The sequence below is a fragment of the Astyanax mexicanus genome, chromosome 10 (genome assembly GCF_023375975.1).
Source record: "Astyanax mexicanus isolate ESR-SI-001 chromosome 10, AstMex3_surface, whole genome shotgun sequence".
In the NCBI taxonomy this organism is placed as follows: domain Eukaryota; kingdom Metazoa; phylum Chordata; class Actinopteri; order Characiformes; family Acestrorhamphidae; genus Astyanax; species Astyanax mexicanus.
This window is the reverse complement of record NC_064417.1, coordinates 8,020,498-8,047,635: the sequence shown is the minus strand read 5'-3', so window position 1 is coordinate 8,047,635 and position 27,138 is coordinate 8,020,498. Positions and strand designations below refer to the sequence as shown.

The 27,138-nt window shown below is 37.9% G+C and overlaps 1 protein-coding gene across 2 annotated transcripts; it reads right to left on the bottom strand.

The window, feature by feature from the left end:
• Positions 1 to 3,298: 3,298 nt before the first annotated feature.
• Positions 3,299 to 26,910, bottom strand: ca5a (carbonic anhydrase Va). Of its 2 annotated transcripts, none has more exons than XM_049483971.1 (7): positions 26,615 to 26,910; positions 18,998 to 19,195; positions 18,351 to 18,469; positions 11,034 to 11,129; positions 10,348 to 10,410; positions 9,847 to 10,005; positions 3,299 to 8,572 (listed from the first exon to the last, which is right to left on the bottom strand). In XM_049483971.1, the coding sequence occupies exons 1-7, from the start codon at positions 26,757 to 26,759 to the stop codon at positions 8,411 to 8,413; spliced, it is 942 nt and encodes a 313-aa protein (XP_049339928.1). In that variant the 5' UTR covers positions 26,760 to 26,910; the 3' UTR covers positions 3,299 to 8,410. The 2 variants fall into 2 exon arrangements, with proteins under 2 accessions (XP_049339928.1, XP_049339929.1); XM_049483972.1 differs by lacking the exon at positions 26,615 to 26,910 and adding an exon at positions 19,368 to 19,525.
• Between the last annotated feature and the right edge of the window lie 228 nt (positions 26,911 to 27,138).

The window sequence follows — 27,138 nt, the reverse complement described above, 5'->3', positions numbered from 1 at the left end:
AAAAAAAAAAGAGATCACTTAAAAATGTTGATTTTCTTTGATTTTGCCAAAATGAAAACCTCTGTAATATAACCAAGAGGAAGATGGATGATCACAAGCCATCAAACCAAACTGAACTTCTTGTATTTTTTTCACCTGCAGTGGCATGACGTTATCCAAAAGCAGTGTGTAAGACTGGTGGAGGAGAACCTGCCAAGATGCATGAACTTTATGAACATGAACTTGATTTCTTTGCATTATTTAAGGTCTGAAAGCTCTGAATCTTTTTTTGTTATTTCAGCCATTTCTCATTTTCTGCAAATAAATGCTCTAAATGACAATATTTGTATTTGGAATTTGGGAGAAATGTTGTTTGTAGTTTATAGAATAAAAAACAACAATGTTTATTTTACTCAAAATATATCTATAAATAGCAAAATCAGAGAAACTGGTTTAGAGTATTATTAATAAGTATTATTAAAAAGTTATATTAAACATATAAAAAAAAACAAAAATGTGCACACAAATTAACATTCATTACTAAACACTTAAATAACATAAGCTAGAAACTAGTAACATGATGTTAAAAGAATAAAAAAATACTGAATCTTACTGCAGATTATTTAGCCTGAACAATTCTTTAAACAAAAAAAAAACATTACTGCATAATACTGCATTTTTAAATAAAATACCCTCTGTCAATATTTCTTATTTTTTTTTTTTCTCAGTTGCTATGCATCACTAGACTAATGAAACTCAATAAGAAAGCAAGCATCTACATTAAATGCATAAGAAATTGGTCATATTTGGTTTAGTTTGTGATAGATCTCTTAAAATGGCCAGTTCTTTCTTGGACCTTTTTGCTGTCATCACTAAATTGCAGTAATAAATTCGATAAATGTATCTGTAGTTCAGTCAGAGAAACGAATCACTCTTTATTTTAGCTAGCTAACTTCTGTAACACTGCAGCATTCTACTGCTGCTGTTAGGTAAATTGTGGGCCACCAATAATGATAATTAATAATAACAATTAATATCATTAACTGAGACCAGAGCCAGACTTTGGATCCCATAATTTTCTATGTTTGCAGCGGTGTTCTGAAACCCTGTTTTTGGATTTGACAATGATTGGGTTTAAGGATGGAGGTGGCAGTAACATCTCAGGGATATGTGCAGGACGTCCTTTGGCCACATACCATATGTTGCCCACTATGGCAGGGCTTCCAACTGGTATTTTCAGCAGGATAATGGTCATCCAAACAAAAGGTTTGCAGTTTTTTAAGCAGGTCTCCTCCAGATTGCAACACTTCCTTGGCATACTTCATTGCCAGATACACTGCCAATTGAGAATTTATAGAACCAGCTGAGACGGCAGGATCTAGAGCAGGATCTTCAGGTTTATCTGCAACATCTATGGATAAATGTGCTGCATGATGGCATACAGGGCCTCAACAGAGTACTAGAGCCTTCTTTCTGTACACTTTCCCTTTTATTTTAATAGTGTAATCACTTACATATTAATATAATTAGATTCCGTATAATAATTTATCAAAGCATAACAGTTATCAGTTTGTTGTCCAGCTCAGATAACGTGATCAGCTTCTTCTTATCATGGTGTTGTGCACAAGAAGCTTATTAAAGAACACTGTTTACATCCTGTAACGCAAGCTTTAGCTCCGAGCGCCGCCATCGCTGTACTGCAGACAGGTTATGCGGAATCTACAAATATATGTCTGTTATTATCAGTACAGTGATGGCAGCGCTCGGAGCTGAAGATAGCATTATAGGATGTGTTATAACAGTGGTCTTTAATAAACTTCTTGTGCACTTTTTAAGTCATTAATGCCTTTGATTTTTAATGTCAGGGCTCTGCGGATTCTAGCAAGAAGGTCTGGAGCTACTTTGAGCTGAATAACGGTGGAAAAAGCAATTTATCGGGGTAAATTATGCCCCGTGTCACCCCGTCTGAAGGGTGTTTGGACAAACTGTTAAAACTGTGGGAGAACGGAGGTGTGCTATTCATCAAAGGTAAGTACTTTTCATCATGTTTTACTACAACAAAAGTTCATTTTACATCGGAGTTCTCCTTTACGTCTATGAGAAGGTGAAAGAGAAGAAAACATAGGGATGGAAATGTCTGGCTATCTAAGGAGAGGTTCCAAACACTTAATTTAGAGAGCTTGTTGTCTCCTAGTTCATATGCACTGGTCCCAGAACAGCAGCGAAGCTTCTTTGCCATTTAAAGTCAAGGTCCTCTCACAGCTCTCACTAACAAAAACTCTCTGACCTTCCTGATTCCTGAAAAAGGTACAACAACCTCTAAAGCATTGTGTCTTTGTAACAGTTAAAAAGAGGGTAAAGATCATTATAGTAAATTAAGTAATCAGTTACAAAAATAATATACAGTACCAGTCAAGAGTTTGGGCACACCTTCTCAATATATATATATTTTTTATTTGTTTAACATTGTAAAATAATATTAAAGTCATCCAGACTATAAAGGAACACATGAGGAACCATGTAGTAAATTTAAAAGTGTTAAAGAAACCACATTTTCTGTAAAGCATTTAGGTGCCCTTATCTGGCGTGCTGTTTAATAACTTGCGATTTCGGAGGCTGGTAACTCTGATGAACTTATCCTGTACAACAGAGGTAACTCTTGGTCTTCCTTTCCTGGGGTGGTCCTGATGAGAGCCAATTTCACCATGACATTTTTGATATTTTAAAAGTTGACATTTTTTAGACTACCTGACAGAGTATTATTTCTTTACTTTGAGTAGTTTCTGCTATAATATGGATTAGAACTTTACTCAAATAGGTATATTTACTGTATACAAACTCTACCTCTTCACAGCTTTACAACTGATGCTCTCAAACACATTAAGAGGACAAAAATGTAAGTAATTAACTCTTGAGTTCAGCACAGCTGTTAACTGAAAGCCTGAATTCCAGGTGACTCTACCTCATAAAGCTGACTGGGAAAATACCAATATGTTCAAAGCTGTTTTTTAAGCAAGAGGTTCTATTTTAAAGAATCTAAAATATAAAACACATTTTGGTTGAACACTTTTTCTGTTTACTAGTGTGTTTTTTTTAGTCGCACCCTTCAATTCCACCAACTCAAACAACTCTTGGTACGTGTCTTTTTCCAGCAGTCTTGTAACTAATTTAGCATTATTTAATATTAATTAAGCATTAAATATGACTTGATATTGGAAATCTGGTGGAAATCACCCTTAAGAATACGCAACACTAAAGTCACGCCACTCTTGCTTTCAGGTCTAAAAAGCTTAAATGCTTGAAAACACAGGAGACAGAATCATTGGAGAAGTTGTTTGTATTTTATTCCATTTCATTCTTTACATCAAAGAAACTTCACAATGTTGTGGACAGCATGAATGAGCAGTTGTAATGTAGATGTCTGGCCTGTGTTTTCATAGATGCTCTCTCCCACTGACACAACCAGGAGAGCGAGCACCTGATAGGCCTTAGTACAGCTGGGTCGGCCTGGACCAGACCAGAGCAGACCAGCACCTGCTACAACACTGCATGCTGAGAACGGACCTCCGGAAAGATCCAGAAACCTCCGGAAACGCCCACTTATCCAGTTCGGGTCCACAGGGAACCGGGCAGTGAACGCCCGACAGCAAAAACAAACAATTCATACATTCACTATATTACACAAACAGTCTCCTGGGAAACACCACCAAAATACAACTTTCATACCAAAAACAAAAATCAAACATTTTCCGGAAAAGATTGTGCGTGATTAGTCTTATAATCACAGGCAGTACTGGCAGACAGAGTGTTTTGCATATGAAAATGACCTATGGTAATGATATTGAATTATAGAAAAAAAAGGGCAGAGTGTGATTTATTCATTTACATTCAATCTAAAGAAGAGAAATGAGTGAGAAAACAAAAAGTGAACAAAAAAAACAAACAGTCAAAGCATAATGCACTGCTTGTGCATTATGTGAAACATTGTGAAATATACAGTATAAATCAGGTATAGAAATGTCCATCACCTTAATCTATTACCTATACTATATACACACCTTTATACAAAAGCACAGAACAGCATCGACGCTAGCAACAAAACTGAGAAAACAGCTTTGCAAATTTGATTGTGCTGTGGGATGGATGGAGTAGTTAGGGAAATGGTCACAGTTTTCTTTAGCCTAATCTCTTTACATCATTATGTATCTTAATTATAAAATGTGTTATTGTGCAGTAACTACTAATGGAAGCCAAGATACAGTGTTATTCAAAATCTCAGGCACATGAAGTAATGGTGAAATCTACAGGGAACAAACTGAATTTTAAACAATTTTCTGTGATTTTTTGTGATTACCGACATATTGGGGGAAAAACATAACCGCATATTTAAAATGATTTAGCACATAATTTGTTAAATTAAGCAAATGTGCAGAAATGCGTCTCTAAAGATGATGTGACTCAAAAACCTCCACAAGAAATATTTAGTCTGGACACTATATTGTATTGAAATAATTGCAATAAATAAATATTGCAATATTACTGACATTTTAAAATCATTTAATTCCACTATATAAAGTGATAATATATTAACCTTTTTAAAGGATTAAGTTTTACATAAAAATAGTCAATGTATGATAAATCATTAGGGGTGACCAAACTTTTGCACAAGACTGTGAAACCAACCAAAGCTGAAAAAAGAAAACTGATCTTTAGACTCTTATTTTGAGTGATCTGTTCTGCCTCAAAAATAAAAAACTGAATCTGAAACCCTTCTTCTTTCTATTTCTTGCATTAATAACACATTTCATGTCTGTACTGTACCTGAATGTACTTTTGAGGTCCCCAGATTGAACAGATTACTTTTCTGCATTAAAGGCCCCTGATGATTTAACATTTCCACAGAAAGACTCCCAGTCTTCCACTTGACTCCCTTTGTATCTTACTGGAGGTGGACAGTTGCTGACTGTTTGCAGTAGGAGGGGCCTCCTCCACCTCGGAGGGGTCCTACTCTCAAGCACCCCATGTTTGGAGAGCTCTAATCCAGCTTTCCAGTCTGGTTAGTACTGCTCAGTCTCAGCAGCCAGGTGGCCCATTCACGCTGGAGGCCACCACAGGGGGGTCGAGGGCATACAGAAACGGCCGGCCAGCCACAAAGAGCTGGACGTCCAATCGCTGCTACTGAAAAGATTGGCGCCAAACCCCAGAGGCTCACAAAGAGCAGCCAGTGCAGGAGCGCTGATCTAAGACCAGAGATTTCTGCCTAGTTATGATGATCAACCATCATAAGAGCTGGTCTGAGAGCAGCGCAGTCCCCCTGAGGGAGATGCTTTGTTCCAGATGGAGGCCCCTCGAATAGCAAACGCCCCCAAAATATACACTCCCACGTCACATTCGGACTGTTCTCTGAAACTTCTTCATCTCTGAGCGAGCGGCCCTGCCCACTTCCCTCAAAACACAAGAGAGCTTCCCGCCATTCTCAACACTGTCTGTTCTCGGTCTTTTACTTACACACACGCACACAAATACCATCAACATACTGTACTACAGTGATATTATAAGTCTGAAGTTGTGCTTCTTATTCTTGTGATGGAGGTACAAGAAGATGGCTATTGATTGTATACAGTGGTATGCAAAAGTCTGGGCATCCCTGGTCACCATTTCATTCTCAGATTACAGAAGTAGAAAGTAGAAAAGTAACTGGGGTCTGATTCACTAAAAAAAGGTCTAAAGAAAGAACTATGTCTTAGTTGTTTTTAGAAGCTAAGGTACACTATCTTATCTAAAATATAATTCTCCTCCTTTCCAATCCCAGGAGAAAGAGCAGGAAGAATAGAGAAAAGGAACAGTAATTAGAGAAATGAACCAGCTGATCCTTTTTAATAGGGTGGTGACTACTGATGAACTGAGCCAATCACAATGCTCAATTTCAGCTCACCCTACTACTACCCCAGCCAATCGTAGCTGCTGCATATGGCCATACTTTTGTATGTGTTAATTGTGGATGGATAAAGACAAACTCCTGCTTCTTGCTCTGAACTCCTGCTTCTATATACATAGCTCTGGAAAAAAAATAAGAGACAACATAAAAATGACGAGTTTTTGATTTTACCTAATTGAAATAAATCAACAGGAAGGTATAAAGTTACCCAAAAGCAGTGTGTAAGGCTGGTGGAGGAGAACATGCCAAGATGCATGAAAACTGTGATTAAAACCAGGGTTATTCCACCAAATATTGATTTCTGAACTCTTAAAACTTTATGATGGGAACTAGTTTTCTTTGCATTATTTGGCGTCTGAAAGCTCTGCATATTTTTTAAATGTCAGCCATTTCTCATTTTCTGCAAATAAATGCTTTAAATGACAATATATAACAATAAACAATAAATAGTTTAGAATAGAATACAACAACAATGTTCATTTTACTCAAACATATACCTATAAATAGTAAAATCAAAGAAACTGATTCAGAAACTCGAGTGGTCTCTTTTTTCTTATTTCCAGAGCTGTATGTATAGATATCTCTTTCATTACACCACAAATCTCATATTTTCCCTAATAAAAGATTGTTTATTGATATTTCTGTTGGCCATATATTCCACCATCACCGTTTTAGCACTGTTTAGCACTGGATATTTGTATCCTGAACTCGATTCAGTTTTTTCCTCAGTTTTTACATTTAAGAATGTCTTCAGAATGAGATTCATTTGGAGAACCGTATGTTTAATATTAGCTACTGTGCTTCTTGTAATAAACTCACATGTACACAAGTACATGTTATTTAGTAATAACTGCGAAACCCTAAACTTTAAAAAAAGCTGCTACTGTGGTCCCCTCACATCACAACCAGCAACACTATGGGCTGTAGCACCCTCTACTGCTGAACAAGGGGAGGTCCCATCCTAACCTGTGCTTGATGATAAAAAAAAAACTGTATCAACATGAAAAAAAACAGCTGTTTATATAATATTATAAAGAATATTATAAATGCATAGATGAAGCGGTTACAGATGGTGAAGTGTCAACTCTGAACCAGTAACTGCAATGTGTCAATGTGCAATTTATATCTATTTAAAGAACACCAATTTTCTATAGCAAAAATAAAGTGTTAATACTTTCTTGCGTAGTCATGGGGCTACTCATATTGTTTCAACATGAAATATATACATTATATACTATAGACATAAACCAGGCAGGGGGAGGACACAATATTGGAAACACCAAAACAGTATAAGGATATATTAGTAACAAAGTGTTACAAGGAAAAGCAGCGTAGACATGTTTTTATATCTGTCCTGGGACATTTACTTTGCATTTAAGGACTGGATTAGAGCATATTTCAGCTACTGTTTAGTGCACATACTGTATATTTGCAGCAGAACTTTAACTATATCAGAATTCTGATACTGATACTAAGTATAACATCGCAACAGTACTCAAATTGTATTTGTTCTTTAATAAGAACAATAATAAGAGATTTGTATTAATATTGTTATTTTTATTGATAGTATTACTACTAATACTACTATTATTATTATTATTACTACTGAGCATCTCTAATCCCTCATTACATAAAGAGGTTTGTTTTAATCTTTCAAGAATAACCATTAGTATATTGGTAAACTTCCAAAATATTAAAAAGAAAATGAGTGTACCGTTTATCTTTTGGTCAGTTCAAAATATGATGTTTCCACTATTGTGCCCAAAAATAACTGCATCTGCTTTCTGTATTAAAAATTATAATTCACATCTTAATTGTGTGCTTAAACACATTTCAAAAAGTTCTAAAAAAAAAATCTAATTGGTCAAAAACAATTAAAAATCTTTTTATAATCTCCGTTAATAAAGGTCTGTGAAACTAACTGTACAGTCTAAAGTTTAAAATGAATTCTTTTGGGCAGTAAACAATGTGTATAGTGTGCCATCAGTTATGAGGAATGAGCGTGTTCCCCATTTGGCCCCAAGAGGGCGCATTTCTCCACACCTTCAGTGATGAAACAGACTTGGATCTACTGCAAGGCAAATCACAGAACATCCTAAAACACACTACAATCATGTTTTACATTAATCTACAGGTCCTACAACATGTACAGTATTAATAACGAACTTAGAACTAAAGCATTTACAAAAAACAAAGAACAAAAACTCTGCTTAAAACTAAAACCCCTACCAGAAACTGCATACATATGTATGATTCGGTCCTTTTCTTAACCAACCTCTATATCTGTGATCCCTTATAGTCCATACCTCTCTGGCATTTGGAGTTGAAGAGAAGAAGGATGAGGAAGAGAAGGCGGATGATAAAGAGGAGGAGGAGGAGGAAGATGGCAGAAATATGCCAGACCTTGGATAAGTCAGGTTAAGACAGAGATGACTCTACTTCAGGCAGGTCTCTGAAGACCAGGCATTGGATGGTGGGGAAAGGGGGGGGGTGTCACTGGGGCACGTCCCCTGGGGGAGCATCCTGGAGGAAGGGGACAAATGATGAGCGGACCGTGCGTCCCTTAAGAGGCTGCTGAACACGGAAGTTGTTCACCATGCTCTTCTGAACATCCTCTTCAGCTGAAGTGAAGAGCAAGCTTCGAAACACAGCCAGCTGAGAGAGATAGAGAGGAAAGAGAAAAAGCCATATTATTATAGACATTAGACCAGATGCAGCATCCCAGTGGAGGTGTTAAAATTCACTAAAAGCAGACTGTACCTGATTTAACTCCATTCAGCAATGATTTACAAAACCAGCGGAACTAGTTTGGATGATACTATGAATAAAACTAATACTAGACTCCAATGAGGAACACTTCTACTTCTACAGTAGTATATATAGTATCTCACATGTAAGTACACCTCACGTGTAAATATTTTTAAAATATATATTTTCAAGGGACAACACTGAAGACATGGCACTTTAATACAATTTAATCAGTGTACAGCTTGTATTACAGTGTAAATTTGCTGTGCCCTCAAAATAACACAATACACAGCTATTAATGTCTAAACTGCTAGCAAAAAAAGTGTATACACTTTACATTGTATCAAATGTCATAGCTTTAGTGTTGTCCCATTAAAATATATTTTAATATATTAACAAAAACATACAAATGAAAGTCATGAAAAGTCCCTCTATCTTCATCTTTAAGTTTTCAAAATCTTCTTAACCTGGCTTACATTAATTTTTAAGGCTTTCTTATTCCTGTAAATTTGTTGCTTTGGAGACGGTGATGATGATATGAATTATGTATAAGAGAAGTAAATTGCTCAATTGTAATGGATAATAAATGAAGCAACTAAACAAAATAAAAGTACATCAGACTCATTGTGCGCTTTTAAATGGAACAGAATTTTTTTTTAAATGTTACACAAATGAATGATTGGTACACAATACCCAGAAAATAAATATCTATTTATAAAAAATAAAAAAAAGCAGATAATATGATTTGGGAACTGCTAAGAGAATTCATACTGTTTTTACCCAGGAGCAATGGAATATTACACCTGAAGTCTCTCATAAACACTCATGCACACACAATAACAGCAAGAGAGAGAGAGAGAGAGAGAGAGAGAGAGAGAGAAAAGCAATGAAACATTATGCCTGAAGTCTCTCACAAACAGAGAAAGTGAGAGTGAGAGTGAGAGGTGTGGACAAAACCCTGTTCTAAAACCAGCATTACTGGACCTTAAAATAGAAGAACTCATTTACACTCATAACTAACAATTAGATCATCATCAGTAACTGAGATGTAATGAAAGTTACATTAAACTCACTTACATAAATGTCACAAAAAAATTGAGTGTCCACAATTCAGTTCTTAGCCAAGGACACAAAGAAACATTGTCTCTACATTCTTTCTTCAGATGCTCCTTCAGTCCTACCTGATCATGGCTGACTTCTATGGGCTGCTTCATGATGATCCATGTGACTGCCTCGGTCAGCGGGGGCGTGGTCAGAGAGCCGGCGTACGTCCAGTAGTCCTGCGTGTTCTCAGGCAGGAGACCGGAAGCGTCAAACCGAGTGAACTCCACCACACTGTCCTGAGAGAGAATGAGTTCCATACAGTATTAATATTCAGTGCGTGTCCTTTATTGAAGTTTGATTAATCTTGTTTAGTGATTTTAATCCAGTATGAATGAATGTAGTTTTTGTTTGCAGTTTTATTATTATTGTTCAGTAATTTTTTTTTACTATTTTTGCAGCAGAATAACGACTGTGGAGTGATTTTAGCCATACGACAATAACAATTATGAAGGGGTTTAAACCAGTTTGAATCTATTGTGCGTGCATATTTACAGTCTGAGATGAAAAACCAAAACCTTTTAATTGACACAGCCATAATTTATGCTGTAAAGGGTCTTTTTCTACAGTGCAGTTCCCACCTTGTGTCGAACAGCAGGTAAAGCGTCCACCACCTTCTGCAGTCCCTCGTGCCGCTTTCCAACCTAACCAAGAAACAAAAACATCTTCAGCTCAAACACATCAGTGTCAAGCAAACTGAGTAATAGGGCCTTTTATTTTGTAGTTTTAGGTGTTCTAGTTTACTGCATGAAAAATCCAAGACATAGACTTTCTGGATATTAATTTCTATTACTTCAAAATCTAGATGATTACTACCGTTCAATAACCTCTAACCTGAAATAAAGCAGTAGAAATGTGAGAATCTGTATTCTAGAGAGAGATGCATAGATGTACTACATCAGAAGTAAGAGCACATTTCATCTAAACAGTTAATATGCAATAAACAGTCAATATGCAATATGATAAGTATTAAACAAAATGAACCAAAAAATGAAGAAAAAAAAAAACACAAGCATGTAAACACAATACTTTAAAAGTATTTTCAAATGAAATTGAACAAATCAATAACTTTGAACTATTAAGATTACATAACTGAGTTATACTACATTGTGACACACATACAGGTAATTTTCTTCCTACCAGGAATCAGATAACGCCTATTTTACATTGTCAGAAGACCAGTTTTGAGACAGTATAATGTGGAAGCAATAAAACAGGCTTATAAAACAATGACACATATGAGTACAGGAGGACATCACATGACTACCTTAAGGAAGACTCCAATGACAGCCAAGCCATTGTCCTCCATGACTGCTTCCTCAAACAGGCTGTACCTATCAGCGTTCCAATGTACCAGGTGGAGCTGAAGACAGAGCAGAGAGAGGGGGGAAAAAAAATCAGGTTATTTGCATACAAATATTCATCAAACACTCAACTCAAAGCATGTGGATGTGTACTGTAGTAGATTTAATAATAGTTATAGAAAAAGTAAAGAGATACATTTGCCGATGTGATTTCGGACACTGGAACTCAGTGGTCTCCTTCATCTAAGTCATAGTATTCAGATACAACACACTAATTGGTAAAGTGAAGGTGATTGACTGGCCAAGCATTTCTCCAGAAATAAACCCTATTGAGCAACTGTGAGGAATCCTCATACAGAAGGTGAGTGAGCTCCAGGAGGAGTAGAAGAGGATTCCAGGTGCAACCTTTGATGCTGTAGTGCAGCGTTTCTCAACCTTTTTTCTATCACGACACCCTTTAAATATATGCGAGATGTCAAGGCACCCCAGTTTACGGCGGGGGGGGGGAGGGGGTGGATGGGGTGGTGTTGGCGCAGTACTTCAGGTGAGAACGAGGGGTGTTGCTGGCGGAATATGAAATAAAATAGCGCGTGCATCGCGTGGGGGACAAAAACTTTACAGTGTGTCCCAATTTAGGGGCTGCATCCTTCAGAGGCTGTATTCGAAGACAGATTGCGTCACAGCTGCGCAGTAATACACCGCCTCTGTGGGTCGCATCCTTCAGAGTATGCTGCCTGTGAATTGGGACACACCCCGACACGAGCTGACTCTGGAAAGGAAATATGCACGTGAGGCGCAATATTTTGACGGCACCCCCGATGAAGCCAGACGGCACCCCAGGGTGCCGCGGCACCCTGGTTGAGAAACACTGCTCTAGTGAACCCCATGCCCAAGAGAGTTAATGCAGTGCTGGAAAAAAAAAAAAAAGAGTGGCCACACAAAATACAATAGACATTTTGGGCACCATTTGACCATTTTTTTAATACTTCTCACTTTTGTTGCCAGAAATTTAGACATTAATGTCTGTGTGTTTAGTTATTCTATGGGCAAATAAATTTGGCACAGTTATACAAGCTGTACACTGATTACTTTACATTGCATCAAAGTGTTATATCTTCAGTGTTGTTCCATAAAAGGATATATTCAAATATTTACAAAAATGTGAGGAGAGTATTCACATATGTGGGATAATGCATATCCCTGCACTGCACTGTTTGTAACCAAAAAAAAAAAAGATTGGTAGTGCATATTAAAACATTAAAAAAGGAGCTTCAGGCTAAGGGGTTATTAGAATGATGCAATATTACTTTAGCCTCTAAAGATAAGAAATGACAAAACAACCATAGACCATACCAAAAATACACTTCACATATCTTCATATATTCAGAACTGAAAAAAATACTGCACAGATACTATCTGTCTTTAGTAGATATATAATGGGAAATTTGAACAGTGTGAATTTTTCTTTTGATAAAAACAGCAAAAAAGTAGTACCCTGATGTGATAATAAGAGGTGGGTGATATGGCACAATATTTCAGGGTAATTATATCGTTCACAATATCGGAAAATGTTGACGATATTATCGCATACAATATGATATAGCACACTCTACAAGACACACTTTCCGGATTTTAATTAATTTCTTTTATATCAAAATCTAAATTAATATCGTCCAATAACCTTTAGTCCAGAAATAAAGCAGTATAATTGTGAGAATAGGTATTCTAGAGATGAATTACATCTGAAGTAAAAAGCAAAATAAAAAAATAAAAAAAGGAGCTTTAGGTTAAGGGGGTTATTAGAATAATGTAATATTACTTTAGCCTCTAAAGACAAGACAACCATAAAGACCATACTTGAGCTGGAAGCACAGATCATTTTTAGCCTCTTTAACCTGTCCATGCATTGAACACCCAAACAAGGGTACATATTCTCTGCCCGTGTCTGAGCCAATGCCCAACCCAAACTCGCCTTGGGTCAGGCCGAGATTTCCAACCAAGCTTATAATGATATAATGACCGTAATTGGTAAGGATCAGAGAGAAGGTACACAGGCTCAGGTAGGGTTGGGCTGATTTTTGAGCCTGATCTGAGCAGTAACACATACTACACAATTGCATGGAGCAAAAAGGGGTTAAGAGTCTTGCTCAAGGATTCAACAGCGGCGCCCTGCCAAACCTGGGTAATGAACTCACAACTGTGTCCTGGTGCTCTAACCACTGAGCCACCCCTGCCCTTTAGTTTCAGTAAAACACAAAAAAGCTCTCAAGCACAAAGACTGTTGTCTTGGCTCTCTCTTTAGAACACTCTTACTGGAACCTATTCATCTGGGGCTGTGAATGAAAATGTACACTAGGAGACTCAAACCACACAAAGGAACATCACAGAGCTGAAAACTAACTGACCGCTCTCTCTCGCACTCTCACACGCACTCTCACACGCACTCTCACACGCACTCTCACACGCACTCTCACACGCACTCTCACACGCACTCTCACACGCACTCTCACACGCACTCTCACACGCACCATAAAAGTATCAAAAAGTAAAACTTAAGTAAAATTTGTACACAGTTTAATAACTATTTTAACTAAACAGAAATTTGTGTTTTCACCGTTTTTTGCCACAGTACAGCTCATATTAAACTCTGACAGTATAACTTTAACACACTGAACTGGAGAGTGCTAAGAGCATGACAGGGTCACAGGTCACAGTGATATGCACATGTACACAACTCCCAGTTGTGTAACAGACATGCCGGGGCCTGTCGGGGTTGACTAATCCATTACCAATCCAAGTGAAAGGGCTGATAATTGAATGAAATACTATGTCAGGTACAAACTGTTCCAGCTTATAACTAGAATAGTTTGGTGGCCAGCTGAAACAGTTCCAAGAAGAAAAAAAAAAAAGAAGGAGAAGAAGAAGAAAATGCTTCAGTACTGAGTGACTTCTTAGTCCATCCAGCATCTCTTAATTCTTAATTCTCTTTGTGGATTTTGAAAAAATAAATCACTAAAGTGTAGTGAAGTATGAGCTACAGTAAAAGTACTAAATCTAATTAACTGGTCATCAACTGAAGTTTCACTGCTCTACACAGTTCTAAGTATTTTCTGCTCCTCAGTGCAGCTTGGCCAGTCACTTACGAGTTAAATCAGGTTCACTGAGGGCAGGTAAATCCTGAAACTAAGCATGGGGTCCGGGCTCAAGCTCAGTTTTCCTAGTGCAGGCCTGACAATAGTGGTTTTCATACCAAATTGAATGGAGTTCTGAATGTGTGCACTGGCTCAGAAAGTACTGCTACATTGCATCTAACAATAAAAGCAGCATTGACCTGTTTTTACACAGTGATAAAAACAGAGTAGCTCACAGAAAGCTCAGATTCCACATACATCATAACACAGACAAAGAGTAATAAAAGGGGACTAAAGGCTAATGTAAATAAACTCTGTTAGATGATCACCACAAAGTATTGGGGAATGCATTGTGTCCTTCTGCTAAAATCCACTTTTTATTGTTCTTTGTATAATACTATAAGTCTCTCTGAGTTGTATATTGCTAGTAAAAGAAAATATTCAGAAAAGCACCCAGGTCTACGTGAATTAGTATTTATAGCTTGCAAGGGCTCACAGGCAGCACTGAAGCCACGCAGCCAGGCACACCACCAGCGAAGTACAATTGAGATAGGTAGGTGTATTTTTAAAAGTTCTGTTTAAAAATCAACCTGGGCTTTTGGCTTTTTCCTGGGCAAAAAGCTACACACCCCTGTATTTAACTATTGGTTTGCATAGGATCTCCGGTGGATTTTGGCGTTTTACAGAGACTCCAAGACTAGGTTAGTGGCTGAACTCCACTAAGCAGGGCATTACACATGTTGTAATATAACATCATACTAAAGCTGCGATATACCAGATAACTGGAGCTTTTATTATTCTAGAGACCACAACTAGACGTTTTGAAAATAATTAAAAAAATTACTAATTGAGACCTTTAAAAGTAGTGACCAAAAACATTTGGACTTATACTATAAAGTTATACATTCTTATGTCACCAATTTATGTGAGTACATTTTCCAAAGCATGTCCCTATTAGGGTTGTCACGATACCAAAATTTTGACTTCGATACCGATACCAACTGTAGTATCACGATTCTCGATACCAAAACGATACTTGGAAGAAAAAAAAAACAATAAAAATATCTGAACATAAAATGTTTATTTTTGACTGAACTGGATTGAACACTGAACAATAGGTGCAAACGTTTTTATTCTAAAATGAAACAACACTTCCTAAAAACTAAAACTAAAACCAGAGGTAATGGTAGCCTGACTATGTGAACCTGACGGGCGGGCAGAAGTTAAGTTCTGAATAAGGAAAATAAAGAGACAGAAGAACATTACAATGTTATGTTCATTTTAACACTCACTGCTCCGTTTTATTAATCAACCGTTTACCGTTTTTAATAAGCAGTCGCTAGTAAATTTTAGTAAAGCTACAGACAGAGTGTATCTTGACTAACTTCACTAACCTGTCGACTTCTCAGCTCTTTGTAGAGATCAGGGTGCTTGTCTGCTATTATGTTAAATAACACTGTAACACAGTGTTACACACACACACAGTGCTGCAGGTCAAACGCGGAGGCGTTCACGTGCGAGAGAGAGAGAAACAGAGAAAGAGACACAGCGAGAGTGAGAGAGAGAGAGATTTGCGTGTTCTGATGTGAGCTACTCACAGGTAAAGGTTCTCTTTTATCTCCTCGTGCTCATATTCTAGTCCCACACATAAGTCTGCAGCTCCCTCAGTGTTTTCTGTCGTATTTTGCGGCTAGCGCGAGCGCTTACAACTAACACCGCGGACCGCGAGGTGCCGCCGCGCTTGTGCCGAATCCGCTACTGAATCCGACTCCCGCTTCGCGGACAGAATCGGCACAACACCCCCCGCTGTACAACTGCGGGAGTGAAAACAGCGCTAATAAATAAAGTAGTTTAGTTTCACTTTCAGTTTTCGTTATTTTATTTAAAAATAAAAATATAAATAAAAAACAGATGCCCTACATCTCAGACTATTTTCCCACACTTCACTCCTCGCGCCCGTTTTGTCCACAAGTCGCGGACGAGAGACATCTGTTATTTTAGCCGTCGCCATTCTACACTCGCTGCTGCTCTGCTGGCTTGCGCGTGAATCGATTCATTTGTTCAGAACACTAAGTTTATCTGAATCCTGCCACACCGACTGCTGCGGTGTGAATCAGTTTTCTTATGAACTGAATCAAATCGCGCCTACTAATTTGACTCATTTGAAGCTAGTGACTGGGCTATATACAGTATCGAAAGCATCGAACGCTAAAGAACCGAATCGTTTGTGATGACGTAGTATCGAAAAAGAATCGAACCTTCGGTACACCGTGCAACTCTAGTCCCTATTTGTTGTACAGTGGATATGTATGTCAAATAATCTATGTTTTTTAATCTGAACATATATTTTTTTTATCACTTAAAAACTGAATACAGATCAGCCCATGTAACCAGATGAAACTAGATGTCCCACAGCTCTGAGGGGTGTGAGAGTTTACCACAGGTCAGGCCAGTCCTAAGGTGAAAGCATTACACTAGGAACATTCCATTTCCTAAAGAGAGGCGTTTCCTAACTGCCCAACCCCTGCGCTGCCCCTCAGGCCTGGCATTTCTCCAGTCTGCTGCTGATGTGTTACAGTCACATTATTTGAAATCCCACAGTGTGTCAGCCGCCACAGGTCAGAAATAACCACCCCAGTTCTTCACCACAGTTATCCTCAGGAGCTAAAAACAGTGACAGATGTTCTGTACTTACTACTTTCCTGGCACTGGGTGCCAATTTGACGTCAGAAAGACGTTGGAGTTTGAGGTCATGCAGACTTGACAAATTTTGGTTGTAAATCAAAATGGGGGTTAAAGTCAAAGCTCAAATGTTTGATATTGAATTATTTCAGGAAATTAAAGCCACATATCTATCAAAGATTAAAACATTATACTGTGTGTGTAAGAAAATACATACATAAATACATAAATATCGAAGTATCAGGATTTAGTTTTTTAATATTGTTGAAAGCATTAATATTGAATTATTAGTTTACATGTAAAGATTGGTGTTAGACAGTGTAAATGTCTGTTGTGTTTAAACCTGGAAAGCTAGACAGCAATGATGTTCCACCGTTTTTATTGCATGAGGTAAACTTTTCTTTTATTCAGATTTCATAAACATGATATATTTAAATTGTAGTTATAAAAATACTATCACTTTGCTTACAGTATCGCAACATACTGCAACATACGGTATAGGGGTGTGACATGCGAATGAGGTGAGATTTTAACAATATATATTTTTTTATTTCAATGTTAAAAATATACGATTGAAAACATTTAATTCAATACTCAAAAATGCATCCTTTTATATGTTTTACAATAGATACATTTTTACTCTTATTTTAAATTATGTATAATTTATCATATGCAGTATGCAAGTACTGCAGCTGGTTTTAACATAAACCCAACAACTTCTCTCCTGTATGATCTCACACAGGTCTCTTAAGACCTTACAACTATTGCCAAAATCTTGGACCTAGAAACCTATAACTGAATCTCAATGTGCTGCCACCATGTGTGTCCTTGATTCTGCGTTGCTCTGCAGTTTAAACCACAAAAACAATCTCTTTGTTTTGACATTAACATTACAAAGTTTAGCAGATGTTAGGTTATAGTCACCATACCTCCAAACTAACTAAAAGCTCTATTTTACAGACTTTTGGTCCAATAAGTAAAAGTCTTTCTTTAGAGAAATTACAGATAAGGCCAGAGAGCAGTGAGTAGTGTTTTCTACACCCTTAAAAACTGCTACAGGAAGAGTCAGGTCTGGCTGACCCACATGGCAACAGCTTAAGCTCAGTTTAATATGATTGGATTAATTCAGTTCCAGCAGCGAAAAGAAGAATTAGAGGTCTGATAGGTGAAGTGCAGTAGTAAAGTCATTGCTAAGAAGAGAAAAGCAGCTTGCCTGGGCTATACATCACTGCTACTGGACTACCAAATACTACTTTTAAACAGTAGTGTACACTCAACCAGATAACATCTAGGGACATTAGTGGCCACTTAGGAAAACAACAGAAAAATATACTGGGATGGTACAGACTTCTATTAGCTCAAGTTGTAATGTTCTAAAACCAGTGTAGTGTATCTGCTGTATGTATAATCTATAAATGTGGCATTAATTCCTTCAACACAGAAACACACACACACACAAGTAAGTACCTCAGCTGGGTAGAGAAGATGGTCCACAGTGTGTTCAGCACCCCACTTGTTATTCTCTCCCCAGTGGAAATGAAACTGGCACAGCCTGAACTGATCCTCCAGTGGACCCCCTTGCAGTGCTAACAACACAAAACATACAGACATTTTTCTTAATAAGATTCCATAGATCAGTTACATCATTCAAAGAGCCTATCTCATTACTTGATCTTCTAAAGATAAGAGATTACTGTGAATTATGCAAACACTGTTCAAATGTCAAGGTCACACCCACTGGAAACTAAAATGGAAAAAAAGACTCATAGGGTCATTTGCTGTACATTTCAGCCTGAACTGATTTTAAATGAGGCGTAATACAGACAGCCAATCAGACCAGTCATTTATATATATTTAGCTTGAGGGCACAGCATCAGGATCAGCCAGCATAGTTCTACAGGACAGATTTAGAAACAATGGTCACGCAGAAATGAATACAAATTATTTTTGTCAACGAAAAAGGCATAGAAATTGTAAGTTGGAAATATTAGTTCTTTAGGTTGGAATAGAAAATATATGCAATTGTCAAAGTCTTACAGAATGAACAGAGCTTTACATTATTTCCTGGATAAATCAATACAATTAGGAGTTAAATAAATAGAAGTATATCTTACTCGACTTGTCTGTGGTGTCGTCATACTCGACTAGAAAAGAGTAACCGTTATTCCAGATTTGCTGGCAGGTTCTGGGGTCGTACTTCATAACGAGAGGTTTGAGCTGAGGGTCAAACATGCTTTTCCGCACAGAGATGTCGATGGGAGACTGGCGCTCTCCTCCCGGGATGGCCAGCGGCTCCTGCCACATCGGGTGCACTAAGACAAGAAAGACAAAGTCCACATCGTAAGCCAGCTGACACAGCAGAAGACAGGAACAACCAGCAGTTTTGAAGCACAAAAGCACAGAAAAAAAACACCCTTTTTACTAAAGGTATACAATTCTGGACCACTGATGAGGAAAATGAATAGAAAAAAAATGTTGACCTACTTTTCTTAATCCATTCCCCTGCATCGCAAGCGCTTTTACACATCATTACAGCGTAATAAACCACTGCCTGAGCTTTCAGCTTTCCCGTCTAACTCAAACTGCCACGAAGAGAGTAATAAATCTGGTCACGATGTTCGAATCCACCAATGAAAACAGACCTAAAGGAAACACTTCCTTCAGAGACTCAGAGGAATCCAGCACACAGCTGAAACACTGAGGAAACTGGAATATGGAATGTGTTGGGGGAGAAAAAAAAAAAAGCTGCTTTCTTTCACAGCGGGAATACGATCCTCCAGGCTTTGATCCCAGTAATGAATGAACTTCTCTCTGGAAAAGCACAGAGCCTAAGGCTATAGTCGAATGGGAGCAGAGGAAAGCAGGATCACACTTTATACATTTATGGTTCTAATCACGTGTTGCACTGCTCAGCGTAAATGTCAGGAATGTGACCTGAATATCCGAAAAAGGATTTTATGTTTTATGACCCTGCTGGTCAAATGTTAATGCTGCAATTGTCCTAAGCCACTTCAAGCACTTGCAGTAAAAGAACATGTCTGTAAAATATATACACACACCCTACAATAACCTTAACCTTAGTTAAATATAACGTTATTGCCCTCTGGCATAAGAAATGAAACACTACTTTCTGATGTGGTGTATATACCACAACAAATTACAATTGTAAGATAAAGCCTGGACACATCAAATGACCTACACACTTGATTTTCCAAGTAAAAATAAGTAAAGAAATTTCACATTTTAGTAAGGTTACTGTTTATTTATTGATGTAAATACTTTATATTCAAATGGTGCAAATAGATGTAATTTTGTTTTGACCAAATTTTTACAAAATAGAACATTAAGAAAACTAAAAAATAACTCCCTTTACAGTTCATGCACACTAGACTTACTAAAATAGGAAATATTCATACACACACCGCATGAGCCTGGGGCACAATGTGAGTGTAACAAATCTGTTTATGTGGTTTAACTGGTTCCAGAAGTATCCGCTTCTGGTAATGTTCGCGTGCTGCCATAACAACGCCACACATTTTTTGCAGAAGTGGGACAGATATTTCTCTAGATTCCTCTCATGACGGCTGCTTTAGTCAAAAACTGCATATGAAACAAGCTTATAGCTTTTTGGGACGTTTTTAGAATGGTAGAGTTGGGCGGTTTAACGGTAACACTGTAAAGCCACTGCATATAGGAGTCTGTAGGCTGTGCTTCAAGAGTCGTACTCAACGGTGTGTGCAGGTTTGAAGCTTTATCCTCTACATGTGTGTAATTTGAGTCTCATTTAGCTGGAACACAGTTGCACAGATTGTGGTTTAGTGGTTAGCCTGTTAGCTAATATTATCTACCTAACTAGCTAAAATAAGACTTCTCTCTCAAAACTAATTTATATCAGCAGTACTTTATCGTACTGAGCTGTCTGATACTCTGTTTATCTGTACAACAGGCAAACACCAATTTCTGTTCTCTGTCCATTTAGTCGCTCTAGTCATTGTCTATTAACCCAGCTAAGTAAAGTAAAATAACCCAGAATTTGTTGGTATTGCAGTCATGTTAACACAAGACTTGCAAAGCTTACGGAAATCCTTGCCCCCAAACCCACCCAAACCTAGCAGTTAAAAGTGACAAGTTAATGGTTATTTTATTAACCTATAAGTGTGCAGAATATACAGGTCCATCTGCAACACGTGGGCAAAGTGCAACAGGATGCCAAACACTTATTCCCAACCACATATCTCATCTTTTATCCAGATTAGATGCTGCACTTTTTAATTGTACAGTTCTCCCAATAAATGAAACTCAAATATTGTAACCAGTTACATATGTATATTATCATTACATGCACACACAATGTATATGTTATTTTTTGCCAATTAGTGTTTATTTTAAAATGTTTATAGTTTATTTTATTTAAAAGATAGATGATCTAAACTCCCTAACAAAGAGGGGTGCCCGAAAAAGGGTGTGCATGAGTTTAGAATTCAAAGTAATTTAGGGTCTCAGCTTCTCAGATTTTACCAACATGTGGACTTTGCAACCCATTTTACACATTTAACAGCAGAAGATGTTAATGTATGGCAGTTTATGGATATTTTACAACATTGGAATAAGGCCACACGTGACAGAGTTGCAGTCAGTGTATGTGAGTTAAAGAGACATGAGTAAGCTAATCTTTGCACTTCGTTGTAAATGGTTTCATATTGGTGGTCAGATTTTGTGAACAACTCATAATAAATCCAGAATTCCTGGTATTTGCTAATTTAGAAGCATTTTATTCTCCTCAGTACCACAGAGGTCATGAAGTATTGTAGAAAATTATCTTGTGATATATAGAGCGTTGCAGACTTACAGTAACAGATCCTATCATCGGTACTGTTGGCAATATAACATGATCATATTGTATGGTGAGATGCCCTGTGATTCCCACCTCTAGAGTATACATTCCATATACATTCCAGGGACTGCTCCTCTGATACAGTGATCAGCAGCACAGGAGCACCACAGGGGACTGTTCTCTCTCCAGTCCTGTTCACACTGTACACATCAGACTTCAAATACCACTCGGAGTCATGCCACATGCAGAAGTTCTCTGACGACACTGCAATTGTGGGGTGTGTGCGTAATGGTGATGAGAGGGAGTACAGAACCCTGGTTGAGGAATTTGTGATGTGGTGCAAGATGAACCATCTGCAGCTGAACATCTCCAAAACCAAGGAGATGTGCATAGACTTCAGGAGGTCCAGGCCCTCTGCTCAGCGGCCAATCTCCATCGAGGGGGTCGACGTGGAGGTGGTCAAATCCTACAAATACCTTGGTGTGCACCTGGACGACAGGCTGGACTGGTCAGTGAACACTGACTCCCTCTACAGGAAGGCTCAGAGCAGACTGTACTTCCTCAGAAGGCTCAGGGCTTTCAACATCTGCCAGAAACTCCTCCTGATGTTCTACCAGTCTGTGGTAGCCAGCGTCCTCTTTTACACTGTTGTGTGTTGGGGAGGCAGCATCAGCAAGAGGGATGCTGGACGACTGGACAGGCTGGTGAGGAAAGCTGGTTCTGTGCTGGGATTAGAGCTGGAGTCCTTAACACCACTGGCAGAGAGGAGAGCCCTCAGTAAGCTGCTGAACATCATGGACAATGTTCACCACCCTCTGCACAGCACCATCACCAGGCAGAGGAGCTCATTCAGCGGCAGACTGCTGTCCCAGTCCTGCTCCACAGACAGACTCCGAAAGTCTTTTGTTCCTCAATCCATAAGACTGTTCAACTCCTCTCAGCACAGCAAACTAAAGACTCTGTGAAACTTTTTCATTCCGGCCACTCTGGCCACACCATGGACACACCCCCAGCTATGGACACACTCTCAGACTTGCTGATGCCTAGAACACTTTTTATAGTTCTACCATATTTTGCACTAGTAGTTCATTCACTAGTTAATTCATCTACTGTTTACGTATCTTTTGCACTGTTTACGTATCTTTTGCACTGCTTAATTTAATTTAAATTATTATATAACTGTGTATTTGCACTTTCTGTTTGGCTGACACCAGTTATCCTCACATTATGCACATCAACTGGTGTTCACTGTCTATTGTGTTCAACTGCACTACCTCCATTCTCCATCTCCATTACACACACACACACGAAGACTGTACATTTACACTGTATATTCTATTTCTTATTTGATTGTATTTATATGTATCTTTATATTTTATATTTTATCTTTTTTAACTTTGTGTATTGTGTAACCTGCTGCTGGATGCCAAGAATTTCCCCCCGGGGATCAATAAAGTATCTATCTATCTTATCTATCTATCTATCTATCTATTTTTGACAAACCAGAATAATAAAAACATCTAAGACAAAAATGGAGAAAATTTGTGATTTCCAATTTAGGTGGCTGCCAAAAAGCTCTAGGGAACATTATGGACAGTTGTCAAAAAAGGTTAGGAGCCCCACCCCATCTTAAAAGTGGAAAGGCAGCATTTTCTAATAACCTTAGGAATGCTGTTTCTGTTGAACTGGGGGCTCTAAACACAGCAAAGGGTTGAGACTTGGATGTTTTGTCTGTATCAGATTTGCTGTGCACTTTACTGAACTTTAAATATTGAATTATTTTGCTTTACTTTTGTTCAGTTTGATGGGGCTGGTATTTGCTGTTCTACACTGCAGTTTAAAAGTAAATGTAGTCTCCTTTACATAGCATAGAATTGGATTAAAGTAATGCTGTTTGTATAGATTTACCAAATATTTAGTGTGTGTTACAGAGCAAAGTAAAACTTATTAGTTAGTTGTGATTAGCTGTGATATTTGCAATTGCACTGCTTATGCCTTAAAGTAATCACTGTAGGTGATTTCATTTGTAATTTTAATAAAAAAAAAGAAATGGGTCTGGGTGTGCATCCATTGATTTATCCTACATGCAATAGGTTACTATCTTAGATCTGCTATCAGTTAGTATAAAATGACAAAAAGACAGATAACTGCTTTGTAGTATTCAGATAAGGTCAGTGGAATTTGCTTTGGGCTTGATTTTCACGGTCACACCAGGCTGTGGACACAATAGCCTGTAATCTGCAGCCGGAATGTTAACATTTAAACAGCTCTGCAACAGGCAAGCTGCTGAACATCTTATCAGCACCAACTCTTTCATTTTGGTTTTATTAGGTAATGCCTGTTGTTATCTAACTCATCAGATCCAGGGCTGACTAGAGCACCCAGCTAAACCCACAGGTTAATTTTCATTCATGCAGGCATGATAAACAAAACACTGCAAGCACATTAATCAGTGTAAGTGTTTATAGTCAGCGCTGAGGGGGGTGTACTGAACACAGTGCGTTACTCTGTGGAAACTATAAACATGACAATGGCTCTTCTAAAGCAGGACTGGTTTCCAAAATATACATTCAGAGTACAGTGTTATGACACAGTCTTGGAATCATATGGGAAAATTACATTAACACTTTGTTTTGGAAAATATTTTTGGTCCATGTTTTCTGTGCTTGCCTGAACGTTATTTTAGACCAGTGATTACCGTATTTTTTGTACTATAAGGCACACTTAAAATAATTTATTTTTCCAAAAAATTACATTTGCATGATATATTTTACCAGTCCGGTAAAATATAATGTAAAGAGCAGTAAAGCCAAGGCAGGAGCAGTATTAACATTAGCTCCTAACCGTCTAAGCGCCATCTCTTTCGCTGTTCAGAGGTGAGTATTATCAGCCTGTAGCCTGCTGCTAACCCCAGCTAGCACTGCTGGAGCAGCATTAGTATTACCCTTGGTGACTTCAATGGATGTCTTAAGAGCAGTACAGCCCTTTTAAATACTTTAATACTGTACCTTGAAGGATAATATTAAATGTACAAATTTCATTTATGTTTTATTTAACTGGTAAGTTAGGAAAAAAAGACTCAAACTTCAGGGAAGAAGAAGACTCAAAACTTATATAAAAGCTTAGTCATGTCAAAATATATATATAAACATTTTTTTTTTATCAAAATACACGATGTAAGTTACAGTAAAACCACCAGAATCTTTACAAAACATTTGATATTTTTTGGTCCTCTTTAGTACCACTGTAGAGAAAAATGAACTGATTTCTTCAATTACCCACTTTAAGTGTGATGAATCCCACTTTAATAAGCTAAAATCGGGGGAATTCTTTTTTAGTGTTGTTTGGAGCTACAGAAGCCCCTGGTCCTGAGAAGCATTTCTGTGGGTGGACTGAGAGAGATAAACACAGCCATGTGGAATCGCCCTGGAGGCGGAAGAGTGCAAAACACTGAACCCCAATATTACAGTGCTGCTCAGTTCTGCCGGAAATAATATGAGAAACAGAGCAATAACTACAACGAATAAACGTTTTTATGCTGTGCATTGCTTAATTTTATCCCTCACCAACTGACTTAGCTAACTACTAACCCTAAAGTTGTTATTTTACCTGGACTAACAGCAACTCCTGGTACCCAAAGGCTAATGCTATTTAGCATCGTTAGCTTGGCTAGCGTTAGTACTTCTCAAACATTGTTTTCTGAGCCTTAAGTCACTGAAAACCCGCAATTTGATTGATTATGACAAGAAAAACGCTTAAAAGACGTTTCTACAAGTATTTTAACCCAAGTCTCAAGCCTTGATAATACTAAGCTAAACATTACACTGTGTTTTCACCAAAAACATGATCCAGCTCTTGACAGACAGACAGACAGACAGACAGACTCCACCATTCACTTCTATATTACATTTCTAAACTGAATATTTTCAGTATCGCTGTTAGATAACTTTAACTTTTAGTTGGTCTGTGCATTCTTAAAACATGTTTGTACTCATACGAGAAAATAAAATATATTATATATCCATTTATTTATATATAAGTATAATAAATGGATAATTTATTTCAAGATTTAGAGGCCTAGCTCACTCTAGGATTGCTACAGAGCTGTGTTTTCAAACCTGGTGAAGTGGAGTACCATTATGTATTATTTTCGCTAATTACATAGTAGCTAAACACTGGTACAGTGGTTACCCAGCAACACAAACACACACATATATATATATATATATATATATATATATATATATATATATATATATATATATATATATATATATATAAATATTAATAAATCTAGCACATGACCATCTTAAATCAAGGTTTTGGTATGTTTTAAACACTGGTACAATGGTTAACCAGGCCAAAACTATTGTAAAGTAACGTTTTGGTAATGTTTTTAATACTATTATAGTGTTTAATTTAGCACCAGACCGTTTAAATGAACGTTTTGGTAAGTTCTGAACACTGGGAAAGTGCTTAATGGAGCACCAAACCAGCTTAGAGTACTATTATTTTTTTTGTTCTTTTAGCTATTAAATATTAGCTAAACACTGGTACAGTGGTTAACCAAACCAGTTTATAATAGTATTATTTACTCCATTAGCAAATCAAAAAAACATTAAATAATTTGTAGGTGTTAAGAATTAAGGCCGTGCTAGCTGGCTGAACAGGGTGAACAAACAGTTAATAGACTGTTCTAGAACAGCTAGGTTAAGTTAAATAGTTTGCAAATTAAAGCATTCCTCAACATTTTAGGGTTACCCTGTTTTTTATGGTAAAGTTACTGTGTGATGCTTAAGATTAGTTAGATTTTCTCTTTCGTGGTTTGTGTTTAGACTGTGAGCTGAGTATTTGTTGTGGAAGTGTGTATAATAGGTGGTGCACTCCCTGAACTCACTCTGTGAGAGGACGTATCTGCTGGAGCAGGCGGACAGGTTGCATCTCCGGACCGGCTGCTGCTGCTGCTGTAACCGGATCCTCCCGGCCAGGCGACGCTGGAGCTGCCGCCCGAGGGGCGCTAGAACCGCGGCTAGGATCACCATAGCTCCGCTGCAACACTAACAGAACACAGACCGAGAAGTTAAATCGATGGAAAGCGGGTGTTCCTGGATGATTGTCGTGTTTGGTCCTGAACACGGACTTGAATGCACATGTAAATCGACACGCCCAGCTGTTTTTAACGTTTCGCAAGAGGCGTCGTGTTCCCTATGGTGTGTGACGACAGGAAGAAGTCGTCCGTTGATTGGTAAGTCCACGAAAAAGTAGGCGGGTTTAAAATAGCACTCAAAACACTCAGTGGAGGCGTGCTTCAACGGGACGTGTTCCAATATGTGTGCAAGTGTTTTAGTGACCCTTAAACTCTGCTTTTCTGTTGGGAATGAATGAAGGTCTTGTTCTCTAAAAGGGAGCCCCCAGAGTGGA

Excerpts from the sequence above, each read along its gene's own strand:
- ca5a (XM_049483971.1), bottom strand. The coding sequence starts at position 26,759 with ATGGTGATCCTAGCCGCGGTTCTAGCGCCCCTCGGGCGGCAGCTCCAG. Across the intron at positions 19,196-26,614 it reads CAGATACGTCCTCTCACAGA|TGCACCCGATGTGGCAGGAG; the intron begins GTGAGTTCAGGG and ends TTCTTGTCTTAG. Across the intron at positions 10,411-11,033 it reads TCATTGGAGTCTTCCTTAAG|GTTGGAAAGCGGCACGAGGG; the intron begins GTAGTCATGTGA and ends TTTCTTGGTTAG.